At 41.7% G+C, this 17,411-nt stretch overlaps 2 protein-coding genes across 4 annotated transcripts; one reads left to right on the top strand and one right to left on the bottom strand.

Annotated features, from left to right (window-relative positions):
* Nucleotides 1-5,868: 5,868 nt before the first annotated feature.
* On the bottom strand, nt 5,869-13,449 carry api5 (apoptosis inhibitor 5). 2 transcript variants are annotated; one of them, XM_062546953.1, is made up of 14 exons: nt 13,110-13,449; nt 12,301-12,462; nt 12,114-12,207; nt 11,709-11,774; nt 11,326-11,477; nt 10,842-11,048; nt 8,490-8,594; nt 8,285-8,374; nt 7,849-8,030; nt 7,490-7,583; nt 7,222-7,278; nt 7,037-7,119; nt 6,507-6,625; nt 5,869-6,384 (listed from the first exon to the last, which is right to left on the bottom strand). In XM_062546953.1, the coding sequence occupies exons 1-14, from the start codon at nt 13,179-13,181 to the stop codon at nt 6,305-6,307; spliced, it is 1,563 nt and encodes a 520-aa protein (XP_062402937.1). In that variant the 5' UTR covers nt 13,182-13,449; the 3' UTR covers nt 5,869-6,304. The 2 variants fall into 2 exon arrangements, with proteins under 2 accessions (XP_062402937.1, XP_062402936.1); XM_062546952.1 differs by having other exon boundaries at nt 6,483-6,625; nt 13,110-13,446.
* Nucleotides 13,450-13,526: 77 nt separating this feature from the next.
* traf6 (TNF receptor-associated factor 6) lies at nt 13,527-16,994 on the top strand. Of its 2 annotated transcripts, XM_062546951.1 has the most exons (7): nt 13,527-13,995; nt 14,102-14,419; nt 14,520-14,670; nt 14,837-14,995; nt 15,186-15,257; nt 15,611-15,688; nt 15,819-16,994. In XM_062546951.1, exons 2-7 carry the CDS (start codon nt 14,115-14,117, stop codon nt 16,620-16,622), a joined length of 1,569 nt encoding a protein of 522 aa, XP_062402935.1. In that variant the 5' UTR covers nt 13,527-13,995; nt 14,102-14,114; the 3' UTR covers nt 16,623-16,994. The 2 variants fall into 2 exon arrangements, with proteins under 2 accessions (XP_062402935.1, XP_062402934.1); XM_062546950.1 differs by lacking the exon at nt 13,527-13,995 and having other exon boundaries at nt 14,057-14,419.
* Nucleotides 16,995-17,411: the final 417 nt, after the last annotated feature.

The following is a 17,411-nucleotide window of genomic DNA, read 5'->3' as shown; positions in this document are numbered from 1 at the left end:
AGCCAGCCAGGCTTTGCTTTCATTGGTGGAGATCATTCGATTTAAACTGCCTTTGCCAATCTGCTGCCATTGGCTTTTTCTGCAACTTTGCCAGCCACCTCCTCCCATTAACCCCCTCATACGTCTTGTCGTTGATGTTTGTTCTGTACCTCATTGGGGGATTATTGCTGCACTCCCTGCCTTGGGCTTTCTATGTTTGAACATGGAAGGGCAAGGGGCCCCCAGAACTGAGCATACCGTCAAAATGTATTTCATTTGAGATTCAGAAAGATGATCCAGTGCAAGATGAGTAACATGTAGGTTGCGCACGCACGCACGCACGCACGGACGCACGCACGCACGCACGCACACACACACACACACACACACACACACACACACACACACACACACACACACACACACACACACACACACACACATTCACACACACACACACACACACACACACACACACACACACACACACACACACACACACACACACACACACACACACACACACACACACACACACACACACCACAAACCTCAACTGTTTTTCAGAACTTTAATCATCCAATTGGAAGACATGGAACCGGTTATGTAGTTGCCCTGCAACAAGTTGCCTCATGTATCGCCTTAATACAACACAATGAAAAATGAATTTAATTAATAATTTGGCCAGACCCCAATCATAATATTGAGATTCAGGAAGATGATCCAGTGCAAGATGAGTAACTTGTAGGTTGTTCACACACATAATACACTCCTTTATACCAACCTCAAACTTCTTGAGAACTTTAATGATCAGTTTCTTGAGAACATTACTCATTCAATCGGAAGACATGGAACCAGGTTATGTGGTTGCCCTGCAATACAGCTCAATCTGGGTGTGCATTGACAATGTCAGAGACTTGTCTCCACTTTGTAGCCTACTGATTGACACGTTCAGTTGTGACTTTTTGAGTGCATCTCTGATACAGTATTTAGGCTATGAGAAGTAACAGGCAGGTCAGCATATTGATCGGGTCGACTATTTGCAGGTTATGGCAGGTCTTGTTTTTTTTTTTTTTAAATAAAATACATGTTTTACGTGTAAATACGTGTACTTTTGCCCAACCCTGTCAACAGCTAGAGGCAAGCATGTGCTGGGAGCATATTTAAACGCATGCCCCTTTAGTATAGCTGCCTTGCTATAAATTTACAAACCATAACCTATAAGATGCGCTTTATATACTGTGCATGTTGAACAGCTATGAGAGACCCCTCTTGAAAGTTTTGAAACTATTAAAGGAACGGTGAGAACTGGGTAACTCATTCCACCAACATGGAACCACTGATGAAAAAAGTCTTGAATTTGACCTAGCATTTATAACTACTCGACACAACAGACGCTGATCAGAAGACAGCAGTGGGCGGGTGGTCAGTGTCCTTTAGGCCAACATGAGAGATTTAAATTTAATTCTGAGCCAGTGGAGTGCAACTAGAAGAGAAGCTACACGTGTCCTCTTTGGCTGATAGAAGACTTAGCATGCTGCAACATTCTGAATCAATTGTAACAATCATACAAGCAGGTAGGCCAGCTAACAGTGAATAACAATACTCCATCTTGGAGATAAGGATGGCCTGAACAAGAAGCTGTGTGGAACATTGTGTCAGATCAGATCTGATCTTCCTAATGTTGCAAAGGACAAACCTAAATGATTTTGCAATTGAGGCTACATGCTCAGAGAACTGAAGCTGGTCATAAAATTATGACACCCAAGTTATCGCCCAAGCATGCATGCTGATCTAGTTGGGGTTAGTGAAGATGAGTCAAGCTGGATGTTAATCTGTTGGAGAATAGTTGTTTCAGCTTTTTGGAAACACCAAAAGCTCAGTTTTTGAGAGTTTAAGCTGAAGGTGCTGATCCAGACTGAAATATCCTTAAAGCATACAGAAATCCGATGGGAAACACTAGTCCTTTGGTGGGAAAGATAGGTAAAGTTGAGTGTCGTCTGCATAGCAATGATATCAAATCCATGGGAGCGAATGGTCTCACCAAAGGAAGTGATGACAATAGAGAAAAGCACAGACCCTAATACTGATCCCTGAGGCACACCTCTAGTGAGGTCATGAGATTTTGATGCCACTCCCTGCCAAGACACACTAAAGGTGGTTTTCCACCAACAGCTAACCCGGAGTTGAACTGGTGCCATTCGGAATTCTTGGATGGGTCATCAACAATTAGGTGTTGCATGCTAAAGCAAAAGTTAATGAGATGCATAAACGGGAGAATGATATGACCAGTTATATATGCATACAGCATAGATGTAATGAGTCAAGGAAAGCCAGCCATGCAACTTCAAGAACAGAGGCCCAACAAATCTTGTGAGAATCGTGAAACATTACCATACCAGTAGATATAGCTCAGTTAGAATAGAATAGAATAGAATAAGTCTTTAATTGTCCACCAAGGTGGAAAATTGTCTTTGGCTCACCCAAAACACAGGATAAAACAGACATGTTTCACAGACACATTGATTGGACATACAGCAACTGGACATACAGCAACATACAGCAACATAGCAACTGAACATACAGCGACTGGACATACAGCGACTGAACATACAGCAACATACAGCAACATATGGCAGCTGAACATACAGCGACTGGACATACAGCAACTGAACATACAGCAACATACAGCAACATATGGCAGCTGAACATACAGCGACCGGACATACAGGACAAACATCAATGGTTATAAAAACAATATAAAATTAAATAAATAGGAGCAGTTCTTGCTGTCAGGGGATTCACTTTGAGTTGATAATATTAATGGCGTTTGGGATAAAGGATTTTTTAAAAATGCCTTTAGCCAATGGGACCCTGTAGCGCTTGCCAGACTTTAACAGTTCAAATTGGCTACAAAGGGGATGAGAGGCATCAGCTGCTATTTTCCTGGCTTTCCTTTTCAACCTGTCAGCATAGAGGTGGGTTAGCTGTTTTTGGGGTTTCCTCACTATTTTGCTTGCCATAGAAACTACCCTGTTTAGTTTGGTCTTACATTTGCAATTTAAGTGCCCAAACCAAGCAGGGAGGTGGAAGGTTAAAATACTCTCAATATGTGTAGTATACACAAGTTCTAGGATCTGTGTACTGACACCAAAATTGCTTAATCGTCTGAGAAGACTTAATCTCTGTGAGCATTTCTTGAACACACTCACTGTGTTATCAGAGAAGCTAAACTGGCAGTCAAGGAGTGTGCCCAGATACTTAAAAGTTTTCACAGTCTCAACACAATGGTCATTGTTGTTAATCCTTGATATCCTTGATATCCACAACAAAAGCATTTCCATTGTGCATAAGTCACAAGAAGTTTGCTATTTACAACAACTGAGTAAAATATACAGGAAGTACTACGGTCACCATAAATACCTAAACCTGCATAGTATTAAGTACAAACACAACACAGGTGTATCATTTTTCTAATAATTTCCCAATTTTCCCACATGAAAATGAATGTTTGGGATAGAACAACTACATTTCCACTGAATGTTCTACATAAATTGTGAAATTAATGCAATGACATTCACATTTTTTCTTCCTTTTCTTCAAGATGAGAAATTTCTTTAAGGAATTCTGGTTTCCTCTTACATAATGAGATGGAAAGCTGAGATTATCTGTACCGATTCAGAAATTTGTGGTGGGAGAGCCCACCCACTGGTCTGCCCACATACATTTACACATGTGTTCATGCATGCAGACCTTAAATTATTGAGCGCCTGATTCGACTTTCTACTTCAAAGCAGCGTCCCCCCCCCCCTTCAGTCCCAACACAGTGGGAGCTGTTTGGAGGAAGGCGCGGGGAGAGGGTGAGGCTAGGAGTAGGTGTAGGTGTGAGGAAGACAGAGGAAAGCCAGAAAAAGAGCATCCAAGCAAAATAACTGGGTGGAGAGACTACAGGTACACATCAAAGAATGAAAATATAATAGACCCCAAGCTGATGCTAAAATCAGCCTGCATATACAGGTATTCCTGCAGGCTACATGACAGAGTTCTAAGTGGGGGGCAGATAGGAAGTGTGAAAAATGCACTGGATATAGAATGATACAGTTCTGGAAGGTGGTAGTCAGTGTATTGTTATACACGTCTGTTGTGTAAACAAATATTTATCCATGAATGCATCTAAAAATAGGCAACTCAAGTAATAAAGTATCACCTCGCTTGAAATGTAGCCTACTAAAAGACTTAAAACTTGATTTCCCATGGCATCTCTGGTTAACAACCATGGCAGCTGAAATCACTGTAGGCTAAGCAAACCCATTTAAGAAGTTGGAGAGAGATGTTAGGAAGCAGGGCAGTCAGGGAAAAACTATGATTTGCAAAGGCAATTGGGCCGTCAACTGGTTGATGGGTGTGCTAGACATGCCACATTTAAAAAGGATATAACTGTTCATACATGTACAGTGTTTTCCTCTCACTCAGTCTTTTCTCAAAACAGCTCTGGAGGACTTCGTATCATCTTTAGATTTATTTTCTTTCGGAATATCATCGCCATCTGAAAACTTGAACTGTGGAAACAGCTGGAGCTTTGGCTGGCCACTCATCTGGACCAAGGACTGGGCTATCCCGACAGGCACTTGTCCATGTTACAACGTTAAGCTGATCTTGTTGCCTTCTCAGCTAGTTATGGCAAGACACAAGACTGGTCCACTTTAAGTGATACTATGGGGCAAAAAAGGGCCATTCGAGCTCCAGGTATCAGTTATGAAGCCTGTTGTATGTTAAAGTAGAGTTTGAGAAGGTGTTACAAGTGGAATGCAACTACTGACAGCTACACAGTGAACAGAAGCAAACAGAAGTGTAGCTGGAGCACTTACCATGCAGTACCTGCTGCACTTCATTTGAACTTTCTTGTGCATAGGTAGAGTTTATGGAGTCAGATTTGACAATCGCGTAATTTCCCAACTATTAGCTGTGGCTTATACATTGATTTTACCCCATAAAATGTATTCAGCTATTAGGTTTATACACGTGGGAAGTTTTGGCATCAACACGGTTTTGTTTCTTTTAACTTACACAAAACACTGTCCTGCGGCTTATATGCAATGCGGCTAATACACAGGAAATTACTGCAAACATTTCATCTGCGAACATAATATTGTAACAAAATACTTCTGGGCACATCAGTGTGATCCCAGGGCTTGAAAGTCAGTAGCTCTAAATTACATTTCTACAGCTCAAAACTCCACCCTATCAGCTTCATAATATGAATTAGAATTCATTTGGAATATGGATAATGTAAGAGGATATTTTGGACAATTATTATTCAGGCTCAAAAGCAAGCTATATGCACACATTAAAAACAGAAAATGAATGCAAAGAAAGAGCAGTAATTTGAAAACAAATAAATTAGGAATAAACACTTGCCATCCCACCAATTTCTACCTGTGGTTCTAAACTCTTCAAAAACTGGTGGTCAGATCATGTTTCAGAAGAATCAGCTTTGTGATGGGTCTGTGAGATAGATGACTACTGCACATTCCTTTGGATAGAAAAGTTTACATTTACTTTGTTAACACCCTTAAAAACTGAAGTGGATTTCCCACCAGTGCCAATAACAGAACTTTTGATTGCTGATTGATTACTGTGACGTTCCCTACAATCTCACCGTTGACATTTAAAAGCAACATCACACTACAATACTTGACTACTCCCACCAACGATTAATCAGATTTAAACTGTCAAAAAAAAAAAAAAAAAAAAGGATCAATACTGCCAGACCACTGTATAGACAAACGCGATTAGTAATACTTTTCTCACAACGACTTATATTAAATAGTAGTTCTTCCTATGGTATGCCTAATAAAGTTACAAATCTAATCAAAGAACAGCAACATGTGACTTCAAATACAAGTTTATGATAAAAATTCAGATGAAAAACATTATCAGGATTTTACAAACTTGCAACAGGTTTCTCTACGTCAAACATGAATCTCTAAAAAAATTAAAAGATTAAATAAAAAAGGTACAATGTAAGTCATTTTGTAAAACAATCATTTTTTCTCCATCAATCAAAAACAAACTATCAAAGTACAAGTTGGCAGTCCTTGTTCCACAAAAAGGTCAGGCAAAGAAGGAAAACTACAACAAAACGTGATGCGGATCATTCTCTGGAAGGGATCAAAAATTCTCTTGGAAAGAACAAAAACAGGATCTAAAATTGCGCTGTAGATTGGACAATGGCACTGAGGTGATCAAGCTCAGCGCACCAACGGTCTTCTTATGCCTCAGTTTGTGTGTGTGTGTTATGTGGTAACAGACAGTCCTTCACCACTCAGTAGATCCTTCCTCGGCTCCGGTTCCCTCTGCCTCCAAAGCCTCGACCTCTACCTCCTCGGAAACCACCACGCTGTTCTATAAACAAAACAAAACAAAACAAAAAACACTTAAGAAACTATTTTTTCCCCCAATTTGAGAAAAAAAAAAAATTATGTGAGGACAAAAGTCCTCACCATTTGGGAAGTTGCCGATGGTACCACTGTATTTGCCACTGGGGGGGTTGTAGATCTGACGGGCATCTCTCCTGGGCAGCGTTGGTGCCAGCTTCTTCACAGTGGTGCCAGGGCCAACATCATCCCCAGGCGGCCGTTTCTCGCTGCAGAACAAATTACATAATTTTCTCAAATTCCAAAACACTTCGTGGGTTTCACAGGATGGATGGTTAATGTTCATTTGCTTGAACCACTGATTGGTCCTAATTTCCCCAAACTTCTTTGGTTAATCTACACTTTAAGAGCTATATTTACTTTTCTGCGTTTTAACATTTTGTTGCTGGCTTACTGTAGCATGGTGATGTTTACATATGGCACTTGTTGATTCAACAGGTCTTGCATTTCACTACCAACCTCAAGATCTCAAAAATCTCATCCAACACTAGATAAAGGTCCAAAAGTTTAGCTGTGGACCTACTAAAGCTGGGAACATACCCAGTACATTAGAGATCCTGTGGCCTTGAGTCTACCTCTCTGAAATCAGAGAGAGGAGCTCAACTAAGCAAAAAACGTACCCGACTGCTGCAGCCTCCCTCTGCACAGGCTTCCAGGACAGAGTGACAGTGCTTTTGTAGGAAGGAGGATTGTGGAACAGATCCTACATATGAGAGATGAGGGTCATGAGAGGTCATATGATTTGTTTGTTAGTTTCATTCATAAAAGAAAGTCATTGGTCATACAGTGTGATTTTGAGAGATACCTTGATGAGGACGTTGATATTGTTGGTAATTTTCAAAGCCACCACTTTGATTTTGTTCTGTAGGAGAAAAAAAGAACGCAAAACATAAATTCCAGGAGACCACAGAAAAGGTATTGTGACTTTTTAAGTAGACATTACCCACCCACTAATCTTATGTTTTTATTACTATACCAGCAACCGTGACTTCAAATATTATATTTCTAACCTTTGGCAGTACTAATTGCCAACATAACCAAGTAAGACATAACAAACATGACGAGACACGTACCTCCTCCGTTTTAAGTGCCTCCCCTGTCTTGCCCTGCAGTGCAACTCTGAGCTGACGAATGTACACCTGCAGTCCTCTGGCAAAGTACTGCAACCTACACAACAGTCATGAAGTAAACAATCAAGTACAACTTGTATGTCTCAGGTTAAAACATTTGCGGTCACAGGGGGCAAAACATATTAAGTCAACCATAATTTCTCAACTATTAGTCGCGGTTTATAGACTGAATTGATTTGGCAAAATGTCTTCATTTATGACATTAATACATAGGGGCAGTTAATATGGTATTAATATGGTTTTGTTTCTTTTAACTTGCATAAAACACCGTCCTGCAGTAAAGAAAGAGTCTTATAACTTGCCTGATTTTGAAATCTTTCAACTTGTCTGCATCGATTTTGTCAATGAGGAAGTCGGGCATCTTCTTGCCAAGCTGGTGGAAGCTAAACAGAAGGCACTCCACATAGCTGAACTGCAGCTTGGGTTCCTCGTTGGCGGTGTTCTCCCCGTTCTCTCCTTCCTCTGGGGGCAGAGGCATGAACTCCTGCAGCAGGAGAGAAGCCAATCATCAACACAATTCATCACAACTCAAATGCGTTTTTATCACAAACCAAAGATCAGTCCAGAAAACCACCAAGGGCATTATTTCGAAAACGGATAGATTGATGGATTGAATGGATGGATGAAAAATAATTGCTGGGTGCTCTAGGCACTGTGGCTGGCAAATGTCTCGTGAACTTGCTTCGCCCCTGCTGCACACGTCATTTACTTTGTAATACTGATGGGTAGAGGCATTACCAGGAGTTTCTCAAACAACATCTTGAGGTTGTTTTCAAGCTTCTCCATATCACCACAGAACGGACTCATTTCTGCCAACAACTTCAAAACCTGAACAGAGATAAAGAAAATAGATTACGGCATTAACATCTGCCCTTCAGTAAACAGCAAACTACACGCTACATGAATTCCATCTAAAAATTACAACACAGAAAAAAACACTGACCTCCAGTTGGATATCAAGTTCTGCCACTGGACTGGTCAATGTGCTGAGATTTGGCAGGACGTTGTCAGAAAAATACGTCACAAAACGTGTGGAATGCACATTTTTCTAAGGAAAAGAAAAAAAAAGGGCACAATTATTTAACAATACTTAGCTGCACATGAGAGAACAGTAATTTTCACCAGATGACCCGAGTAGCTTTATTTGGGAAGAACAAAAACAAACTAACAAAAAAGTTGGCATTCATGTATGCAGCCAAAAACAGACTAGCCAGACTATCCGTTTTTGAGGTCAAACCCTGATCTATGAAAAGTCACTGGTGTTGATAGAAAGAAACTGGTCTTTTTTTTCAATCCATTATTATTTGTTATACCACTGCTTGGTCAAATTTCCTATTGTGATACGCTGTTTGGAACGTGCATTATTTTTCTATATACCGCACGGCTATGAAGTAGTTCCCTACTTTTGGGCTTATTATTACACTTGCATATTAATTCGCCAATGTCAATGTAACGGTAAAATCAACAACGTTGTATCTAAGACAGCGGCAATATAAACGAAAGTGATAGTAGCAGTGGTATAAGCGGGATAATCAACTCCGCGCCTTGCGTTTATAGGAAAATAATGCACTTATCGAAGTGTAAAGTCCCCTCCGCCTGCGGTGTCTAGGGGTGGGAATTGGCAAAAGAATGACAATTCGATACTATTGCGATATTTGGGCCACAATCCGATATTATTGCGATTCTAAACATATTGCGATACAACAAGTATTGCGATTCGATGCTGCGATATATTGCTATTCATGTCTCTCATATTGTTCGAAAGCATTACAAAAAATAAGGAAAATAACACTGTTCAACCCACTTTGTCATGGCATGGTGCATATCAAGGTCCTTACTATTTGCTTTTTGTTGAAAACCGAAACACACCCACACTTTCAATTTGAAATTGCCGTTGAATGCACAATAAAACGCCACAACAAGCGCCACCTTGTGAGCGTAATATCTTGAATTTCCCCCTTGGGGATCTATAAAGTATCTATCTATCTATATATCTATCTATCTAGCATATTTAATGTGATCAGAGTAAACCCTGAGTAAACTCGCCTCAAATAAAAGTAAAATAGATAATTAAATTATATAATTAAGTATTGCGATACTTTGAGCTACTCGTATCGATATAATTGCATGCACAAAATATCGCGATACTGAACAGAATCGATTTTTTCCCCCACCACTAGCGGTGTCGGGTCCTTATTACCACTTCGAATGTGCATTATTTTCCTATAAACGCGCGGCGCGTCGTTGATCATCCCTTACATAATTATTTTGTGAGGGAATAAATCTATTCCTCATGCTACGTCAGTGTCTTTCTGCTCCTCCTGTGACAAGTGAGGCTGCAATGATGACATATCCCAACATATTTTAAAGGGGGGGGTCTCCAATTGGTACGCTATATCCATCTGGAAGCCTATCCATCTGGAAGGATGTCTAACTATCAGCAATGCATGGAAAATATGACAATGTAACTCATGAACAAGCAATAACTTTGCAAGACAAGTGTTAAGCAGAAGTAAATTCACAATTATACTCTGTGCATATTCTTTTTGTTTCACAAAGGAATTCAGAATGGCCAGTTACGGGAATGTGAATTTGCGAGTACACTAACACTTGTTAAGCTCACCAAGGGCAGAAGAAAAGTAGCCCAACAATGTTATGTTTTACCTCGAGTCTATGGTCAGACATACACTTAAGTGTAGCATGGGGCATTTGTTAGTTAGCCAACATTTTCTTTTCCTCGGTCATAGGCAGGCTATGCATAAAGCCTGCCGTGAAAAACAACTAATAGGCAGGTCTGCAAGAAACAGCACAAAAGGGAGGCCAACCACTAGGCCAGTGTTTTTCAACCTTTTCCGAGCCATGGGACATTTTTTTATATTAAAAAAAAAAAAAGTGTTCTATTTGTTTACAGTTCAGAGTCTGCTTTTTTCCCCTTTTTCAAGTAGGCTAGGCCTATTTATCTATCTCTTTTCACCCATAGATAGAGTACGCTCTATTAAGAGCGAGTTCTATTAAGCAGCATAGGCTACATGAACGCGAGCATCATATTGCAACACAACAAGAGACATCGGACTGATCGCCAATCAGTGACACCGGTTTCTCTATTGGCCTACAGTAGGGATCTCAAATTCAAATGAGCTGGGGGCCACTGTTGCCAACGTCATCTGATTGGAGGGCCAAGACAGTGCCCTTGACAGAGTAACACAAATCGGTAAATGGCAAAGAACCAGCCCTGTACTCAGATCAGTGTTAGAAATAGGAGACGTCGGCACACCAAACAGCGAGGAACACTCACCGAGAACAGGGGCAGAGCCTGACGCGTGCACTGCAGCAGACGGTCTACGGCGTCTGCGTCGGCCGGGTTGAGCGCCTGTTCCAGGAAGGCCTGCTCCACAACCAGCTCCACCAGCTGCTGCCGCCCGCTCACCGTCTGCAGATTCTTCAGACCGGACAGAATGCGCATCAGCAACACAAACTCCTCCCCCGTCACATCCTCCAGCACCTGGGGGAAACACAGCAACACAGTGGTTAAGTGGAAGTACAGACAGGTAGTAAGTAGGAATACTGAAACAAAACAAACAGTAAAAGCTGAGGCTTAGTCCGTTTCTCTTCCATGCAAATCCACCACTCATTCATTCATCCATCCATCCATCCATCCATCAATCACTTTTAAATAGCCATCAACAACCACAACAATGAATCTCCACCCTATTCAATAACAGTGACCCCCCCCCCCCCCCCCCCCCCATTCAATGATGATTGAATCTTTCCTAACTTACTTTCTTGGTTTCAGTGAAAATGTGGTCTTCAACCTCTTTTGTCATAACATCTTCAGGCATTGTCTTGAGTTTGGTGGAGAGAAACTTAATAGCCCGCTCCCGCACAATGTCTTCTCCATGCAGTATTTGGCTAAACAGACCACCCAGAGTACCTTGAGTAACAAAAGAACATGCAACAAAATGACCACAAAGCACAGAACTGACAGTAAGTTACATAACAAAATCCTACATACAGCATCTGGAGGACTACATTTCACAGCACCAATGGTATATAATGTTAATTAGATGCATCTGGTTGAAACGAACAGTCCAAAAATATAATAATATCTATTCCTTTGACATCGCAAAACACTGCCACAATGGTAAAACACAAAGAAATGTACCTTTGGCATCAATCTTGAATATGGAGATCAATGCTGTGTTCACTTGGTTGAACTCTGCAGAATCATCTGGGCAGGAAACACGCAGGAAGGCATGAACAGAAAATCTCAGTTCATAACAATCATCTAGTATTATTGCTTCTATGACAACGGTAGGTTTCTGCATCCCTCAAGAAAGTACTTCAATGTTCACTGTGTAATGCCTCCAAGTCTATATCATTATCACAGGTCACATTGTACAGCGTGATAAAGATACCACCTTGCTCTACACAGACTGAATGATCTTGACAACCAGGTTAAAAACTCAAAACAGAAGGAATAATGTAATGCGTAAATGTCAGTACACTACTCTGGGAAAGTACATTGTGCCATTGATGTAACCACCAAGGCAGTTGGGGAATAATATACCTGTTTGCAAAAGCTGTGTCAGGATGTCAGCCACTCTAGGGAGGTTTTCTCCAGCAGCAAATCTAGGGAGTTCCTTGATAGCCTGCCTACGGATCTGGAGAAAACAGACATGCAAACATTAAGGTACAACAAGCTCAAACTAAGCAACCCATCAAACACCGTTTTACAAACATGCTCATATTCTTACTGAGACATCTTCATCTTCACATAGGTCGAGCTGTGCGTTGATGGCAGCATCAGCCAGTTCAGGGAAACTGCTGAAGAATTTAGGGATAAACTGGGCGGCCAGACGTTTCTCCTTCGGGCCCCCCTTCACCCCATCCAGAATGACTTGATATGCATCCTTGTGCTATTTGAAAATGAGCAAAGGAAAACATCACAACATGAAGTTAACACAATGTGCAGTTGCTAATAGGCTAGAACGCCACTTAGTGTAAGTGACGATAAAGCTAACTTGAGCAGCGCACTTACACACATTCGTTTCTGACGTAAATGTTTAACGTTACCAACTGGTAAAATGTATCTAGTGATACCTGGCGACAAATCAACGTTATTGACCTACTAACGGTAAAGCAATGAACAATTGGCTAATTTCGTTTAATTAGTTAATGCTAAATGCATCTGGCTGTGTTGGTTAGCCTACAATGCAGAGTGCGAGAGTCGAGGGAAGCTAGCTAACATTAGTTATCATCCCACGTTATCACTTAGCCAGGAAAGCGGACAATCCCATAGGGTTAGCCGAAAAGCTAATAGTATGCGATTGCGCTGGCTAGTGAGGAACTGACATAGCTAACAGATAACCCACAGGCTAACGTTAACGTTGCTACTGCTAGCGGTGTGTGGCTTAACGCACGGCCATGCTCCTGTAACATTACAATTTGTGCCTAGCTAGAATAGCTTACTTAACAGTGTTTGGTTGTTTACAAGGTTACCCATATAGCTTTGTTTCCCACCTAGTCACAAACGTCCCACAAAATACTCTTTAAACCGACTTACCTGACTCAAGTCATCCTTTGCGTCTGCAAGGATCCCATAGTTTCGATACAGCTCCTCTACAGTGGCCGCCATCAGCTTGTGACCGTGTTTGTATAACGTTAACCTTAGCTAGCGTTTGCAAGATGAAATTCCTCGTTTGCAAAGTTTCTTCTGATACCAAAAACAGCAAATCCGGTGAAATTATCTCCTGCAATACCAACCGGGAAGGGGAAAGGGAATGGAAAATACTAGAAACAAGCGAGATAATATCCCACTGCTTCTTCCTCGCTTTCAAGCTGTTGATGCTACAAGCCCACGGCGACCAGCGGCAACAGAGCATGCGCACAAGATTCACCAAGTACGCAGGCGTCACATATGACTTCAGGAGAATACCAGCAAGCTCCGCCTATTATATCTACAATAATTGCTGATAGTCTACTGCCCGGGTTTGGTCGACTATTGTTATCGTTCAATATAAGCCTGAAACTCAACTTTGACTTAAATCTTAGTCCTGACTAACGCAGGTTGTGTAAAATGAAATGTAGTTGACACATGCATAACATTCTTTTGACTAGGTTACACAGCTGTCCGAAGCGGTCCGAAGCCTAAAGTCCCCTAAAACATTTTAGCCTAGGCTAGGGTATTTTTGTAAATTGCCTTAGCAGGTTATGGGCGAAGGCGTCTGCTTTATCAAATTTAATTGGAAATGTGATTCAAACCACCACTACTCTAGTTTATGGTGTGGTCACACACCTCACAGAAATGGGAAGTTAGTCGCATTGTTCTCTAAATCATGTCGAACAATTCTCCATATTGAGGAAGTAACTTTAACTATAAGTTCAGTATCAGTCAGAATTGTGTTCACTGTAAAATAGCTGCATGTGCAAGAAGTCATTGTCGCTTTCGGGTAAGAATGATAACATTGGAATAGTATGGGCCTACTTTTTTATGGGCTTCACTTTAGTTTATATGGATATTACTCTTATATTGTCTACTTTATTCATTATTTCCAGACATCAAGTCGAAATGATGGGGGAACAGTGTTGTAGTAAGCCTACTGTTAAAAGCTGCGGAGACGATGGAGGATTTGAGATGGGCCTACCTGTGCATGAAAAACTTACAAAATCCATTAGATCTACTGACACTTTGAATGTAGGCCTACAGGAAGACTCTGGTATGCATACGCCTCCGCCACAAGGCTATGATGCAGAGTTTGACCCTCCACTTGAGAAAAAATATGAATGTCCAATTTGTCTTATGGCGCTCCGGACGGCAGTGCAAACTCCATGTGGGCATCGGTTCTGCCGTGGTTGCATCGAGAGATCAATTAGGTGAGTTATTCAACACGTCGATCGATTAGGCCAGCAGACTTTGGCTTGGGTTTTACATTATTCCTACAAAGAGATCGTATTTATCTTATGTCATTGATAGGGACGCAGGATCAAAATGTCCAATAGACAATGAGGTATTAACACTGGACCAGCTCTTCAGCGATAACTTCGCCAATCGAGAGATCCTGTCTCTCACTGTGGCTTGCTGCAATTCCGAATGCCACCAGAAGATGGAGCTCCGATATTTAGAAGTTTGTTTCGCAAAAAAAAGAACACAACACATTTTTACTGCGAAGTGCGGACAAATCCTCTGTTTTCAAAATGTTCTTAAATATTCCAGATGATCAAAAACCAAAAAAAAAGGACATGGTCATACAAAAGATTTATCACAAACTGACAGATTCTTCTTCCTAACAGTCTCATTTGGCCCAGTGCCAGTTCTCTACTGAGCCGTGCCCGTTGTGCCAGGCTGCACTGCATAAGAACCAGCTGGACGAGCACACAGTCCAACACTGCCTACGTCGCCCAGTTCCCTGCCCTGCTTGTATGGAAATGTACATCTGGGATGAAAAACAGGTGTGTCACAGCCATAAATAACGTAGTCGACCCACAGTTATTTGATGTCGGCGTGGAGTGTCATGTTCCATCAAAATAATTGGTTGGCAAAGCCTTTGCATTCAGAGGAGGAAATGACCGTATACATGCTCAATTCTAGTCATGTCCTGCGTTCAAATGTTATAAGTTGAACCCTTTGTTCCTCTTGCAGCTTCATGAAGACCTGTGCCCTTTCGCCAGTGTGGTGTGCAAGTACTGCAGTGGAGAGCTCATTCGTGACCATGTGAGTCAGTGGAATCAACAAGTGCTAAATTAATTGAACAGTTACTAAAATCATACTGATCACAAGCACCGCACAGTAGTTAAATCCTTGAAATAATGTCTAGGCCTATAGCTAGCCATGTTTTCACTGTTTTCTTTGTTGAACAATGCTAAATATAGCAAGTGTATTGTGTTTAACCTGACAGTGTAGCCTACAATCCAGACTAGGCTCGACCATTGACTAACATTTAGCCAAACATTCTTCCAGGCAAAAATACAACTATATACCATGAAGAATGTGGGATAAATGTATACATTAAGGCAGATACTGTGGCATCAATAAAGTTACATTTTATGCTCAAACTTTTATTTCAGTTGGCGTCACATTGTGATACAGACTGTCCTGAAGCTCCAGTCACTTGCACTTTCAGTTCCTTCGGATGTGAGGAAAAGGTCCGTTTACTTTTAATTTGTATTTTTCAGGGGTCACTATATTGTCTCCGCTATTTAGCTACGTGAAGAGCACTTCTACCATTGACACCATCGATCCCATGAACATATTCACAGTTGCTTTTGTCTACAGATGTCACGCAGTTCCCTCGCCCAGCACATGCAAGAATTCACCCACTTGCACTTAAATTCCATGGCTGCCTTTCTCAAGCGCCAGAGCCTATATGGAGAGCCGTCGTCCATGGGTGCGGCTGCGAGCAGTTCTGCAGTCACATCTGAAATGGATACTGGCTCGGTGGACCACTTGGGCCTGCGACAAATGCGTGAGACGGTGCAACAGCTGGACGGTCGCCTGGTGAGGCAGGACCACCAGCTCCGCGAGCTGAGCATCCAGGCCCACACCCAGGCAGCGCAGCTGCAGCACCTGCACCAGCAGACCGCCACTCTGGAGCACGCCGTGCAGGAGCTGGAGGCCCAGCAGTGCAACGGTGTTTTCACATGGCGCGTGGAAGGCTTTCAGGAACACCTCGAAAGCCACAGAGCCAATCAGCCCGTGGTCTTGTACAGTCCAGGCTTCTACACCGGCCGGCCCGGCTACAGGCTCTGCCTGAGGCTGCAGCTACAGCCACCCATTGCCACCCACAACCCCAACTTCCTGTCTTTGTTTGTGCACACCATGCGTGGGGCTTTTGACCACCAGGTGGCCTGGCCCCTCCAGGGCACATTAAAGCTGACCATACTGGATCCAGCTGAAGGTCTGCACATGACAGAAGTCATGGAGACCAAGCCAGACCTACTTGCATTTCAGCGCCCTACTGCTGATCGCAACCTGAAGGGCTTTGGTTATGTCACTTTTGTGCACATGAGCAAGCTGTCTAAGAGGTATATGAAAGACAATGTCCTCCAGGTGTGTTGTGAGGCCACACCAAAACTTTAAGCTGAAGGGGAAATTAAGCCATTGTGGTTCACCTCAACATTTGAAGATGCTGTAAGCGATTCTGGATGACATCACGTTTGTTGATATTTGAACCAAATACCACACAAAAAACCAGAGAGTGAGCATGCTTACTACACTATGCTACAATTACTCTGAAACAGAGTATTTTGTGTAGTGTATCAATATCCCTTGTTTTTTTATTTAGTGTTTAACATTCTTTCAGAAGTTCAAGCAACTACAAATCATAATCGTAGAAAGTGTAATCATTGTCAATGTTTGAATAGTGTAACTAAGAACTGGGTTTTACCTAACAAAGATCTTAACTCTGAAGAACATTATCATAAATAATAAACATCAATGTTTGTGCTTAAAGCCCTATCCAAGACAAATGATTTGCCTAGTTATTAGTCACATTTTAATGACTGCCCATCATTTACATGGAGGCCCAAAGAGTGAAACAGATGTCTGTGGTATAAAAGGTATTCTATGCGACTGACTTCATATTGAAAAAACAGCATGAACTGTCTAAAACACAATTGTAATGAAATAATCTAAACATTCACAGTTATTTTTGCTCCAAACGCATAGGCTTTTAAATGAGAAACCTTGGACTAACAAGACTAGTCATGGCCAGTTTGACCTTCAAAGGTCAAATGTCACTGTAACACTGAAAAAAGAAAGGCTTACTCCAATGCTAGACGAAAGCATATTACAGCACATAAACAAGAGTGACACTGTTCTACGGGTCTCCACAAAGGTTTTCCCAGGAGAGGATCAGCATTGGAATAA

The sequence above is a fragment of the Sardina pilchardus genome, chromosome 10 (assembly GCF_963854185.1).
Source record: "Sardina pilchardus chromosome 10, fSarPil1.1, whole genome shotgun sequence".
Lineage (NCBI taxonomy): Eukaryota > Metazoa > Chordata > Actinopteri > Clupeiformes > Clupeidae > Sardina > Sardina pilchardus.
Note: the sequence above shows the minus strand (reverse complement) of the source record. Positions and strands in the feature narration are given on the sequence as shown.

What these genes read in the sequence shown, in the direction of transcription:
- api5 (XM_062546952.1), bottom strand. Translation starts at nt 13,181, where the DNA reads ATGGCGGCCACTGTAGAGGAGCTGTATCGAAACTATGGGATCCTTGCA. An exon ending in CAAAGGATGACTTGAGTCAG is followed by an intron (nt 12,463 to 13,109) that starts GTAAGTCGGTTT and finishes ATTTTCAAATAG; the next exon opens with CACAAGGATGCATATCAAGT. An exon ending in AGGGAGGCTGCAGCAGTCGG is followed by an intron (nt 6,626 to 7,036) that starts GTACGTTTTTTG and finishes TTTGTTCTGCAG; the next exon opens with CGAGAAACGGCCGCCTGGGG.
- traf6 (XM_062546950.1), top strand. Translation starts at nt 14,058, where the DNA reads ATGGATATTACTCTTATATTGTCTACTTTATTCATTATTTCCAGACAT. An exon ending in TGGAGCTCCGATATTTAGAA is followed by an intron (nt 14,671 to 14,836) that starts GTTTGTTTCGCA and finishes TCTTCCTAACAG; the next exon opens with TCTCATTTGGCCCAGTGCCA. An exon ending in ACATCTGGGATGAAAAACAG is followed by an intron (nt 14,996 to 15,185) that starts GTGTGTCACAGC and finishes TTCCTCTTGCAG; the next exon opens with CTTCATGAAGACCTGTGCCC.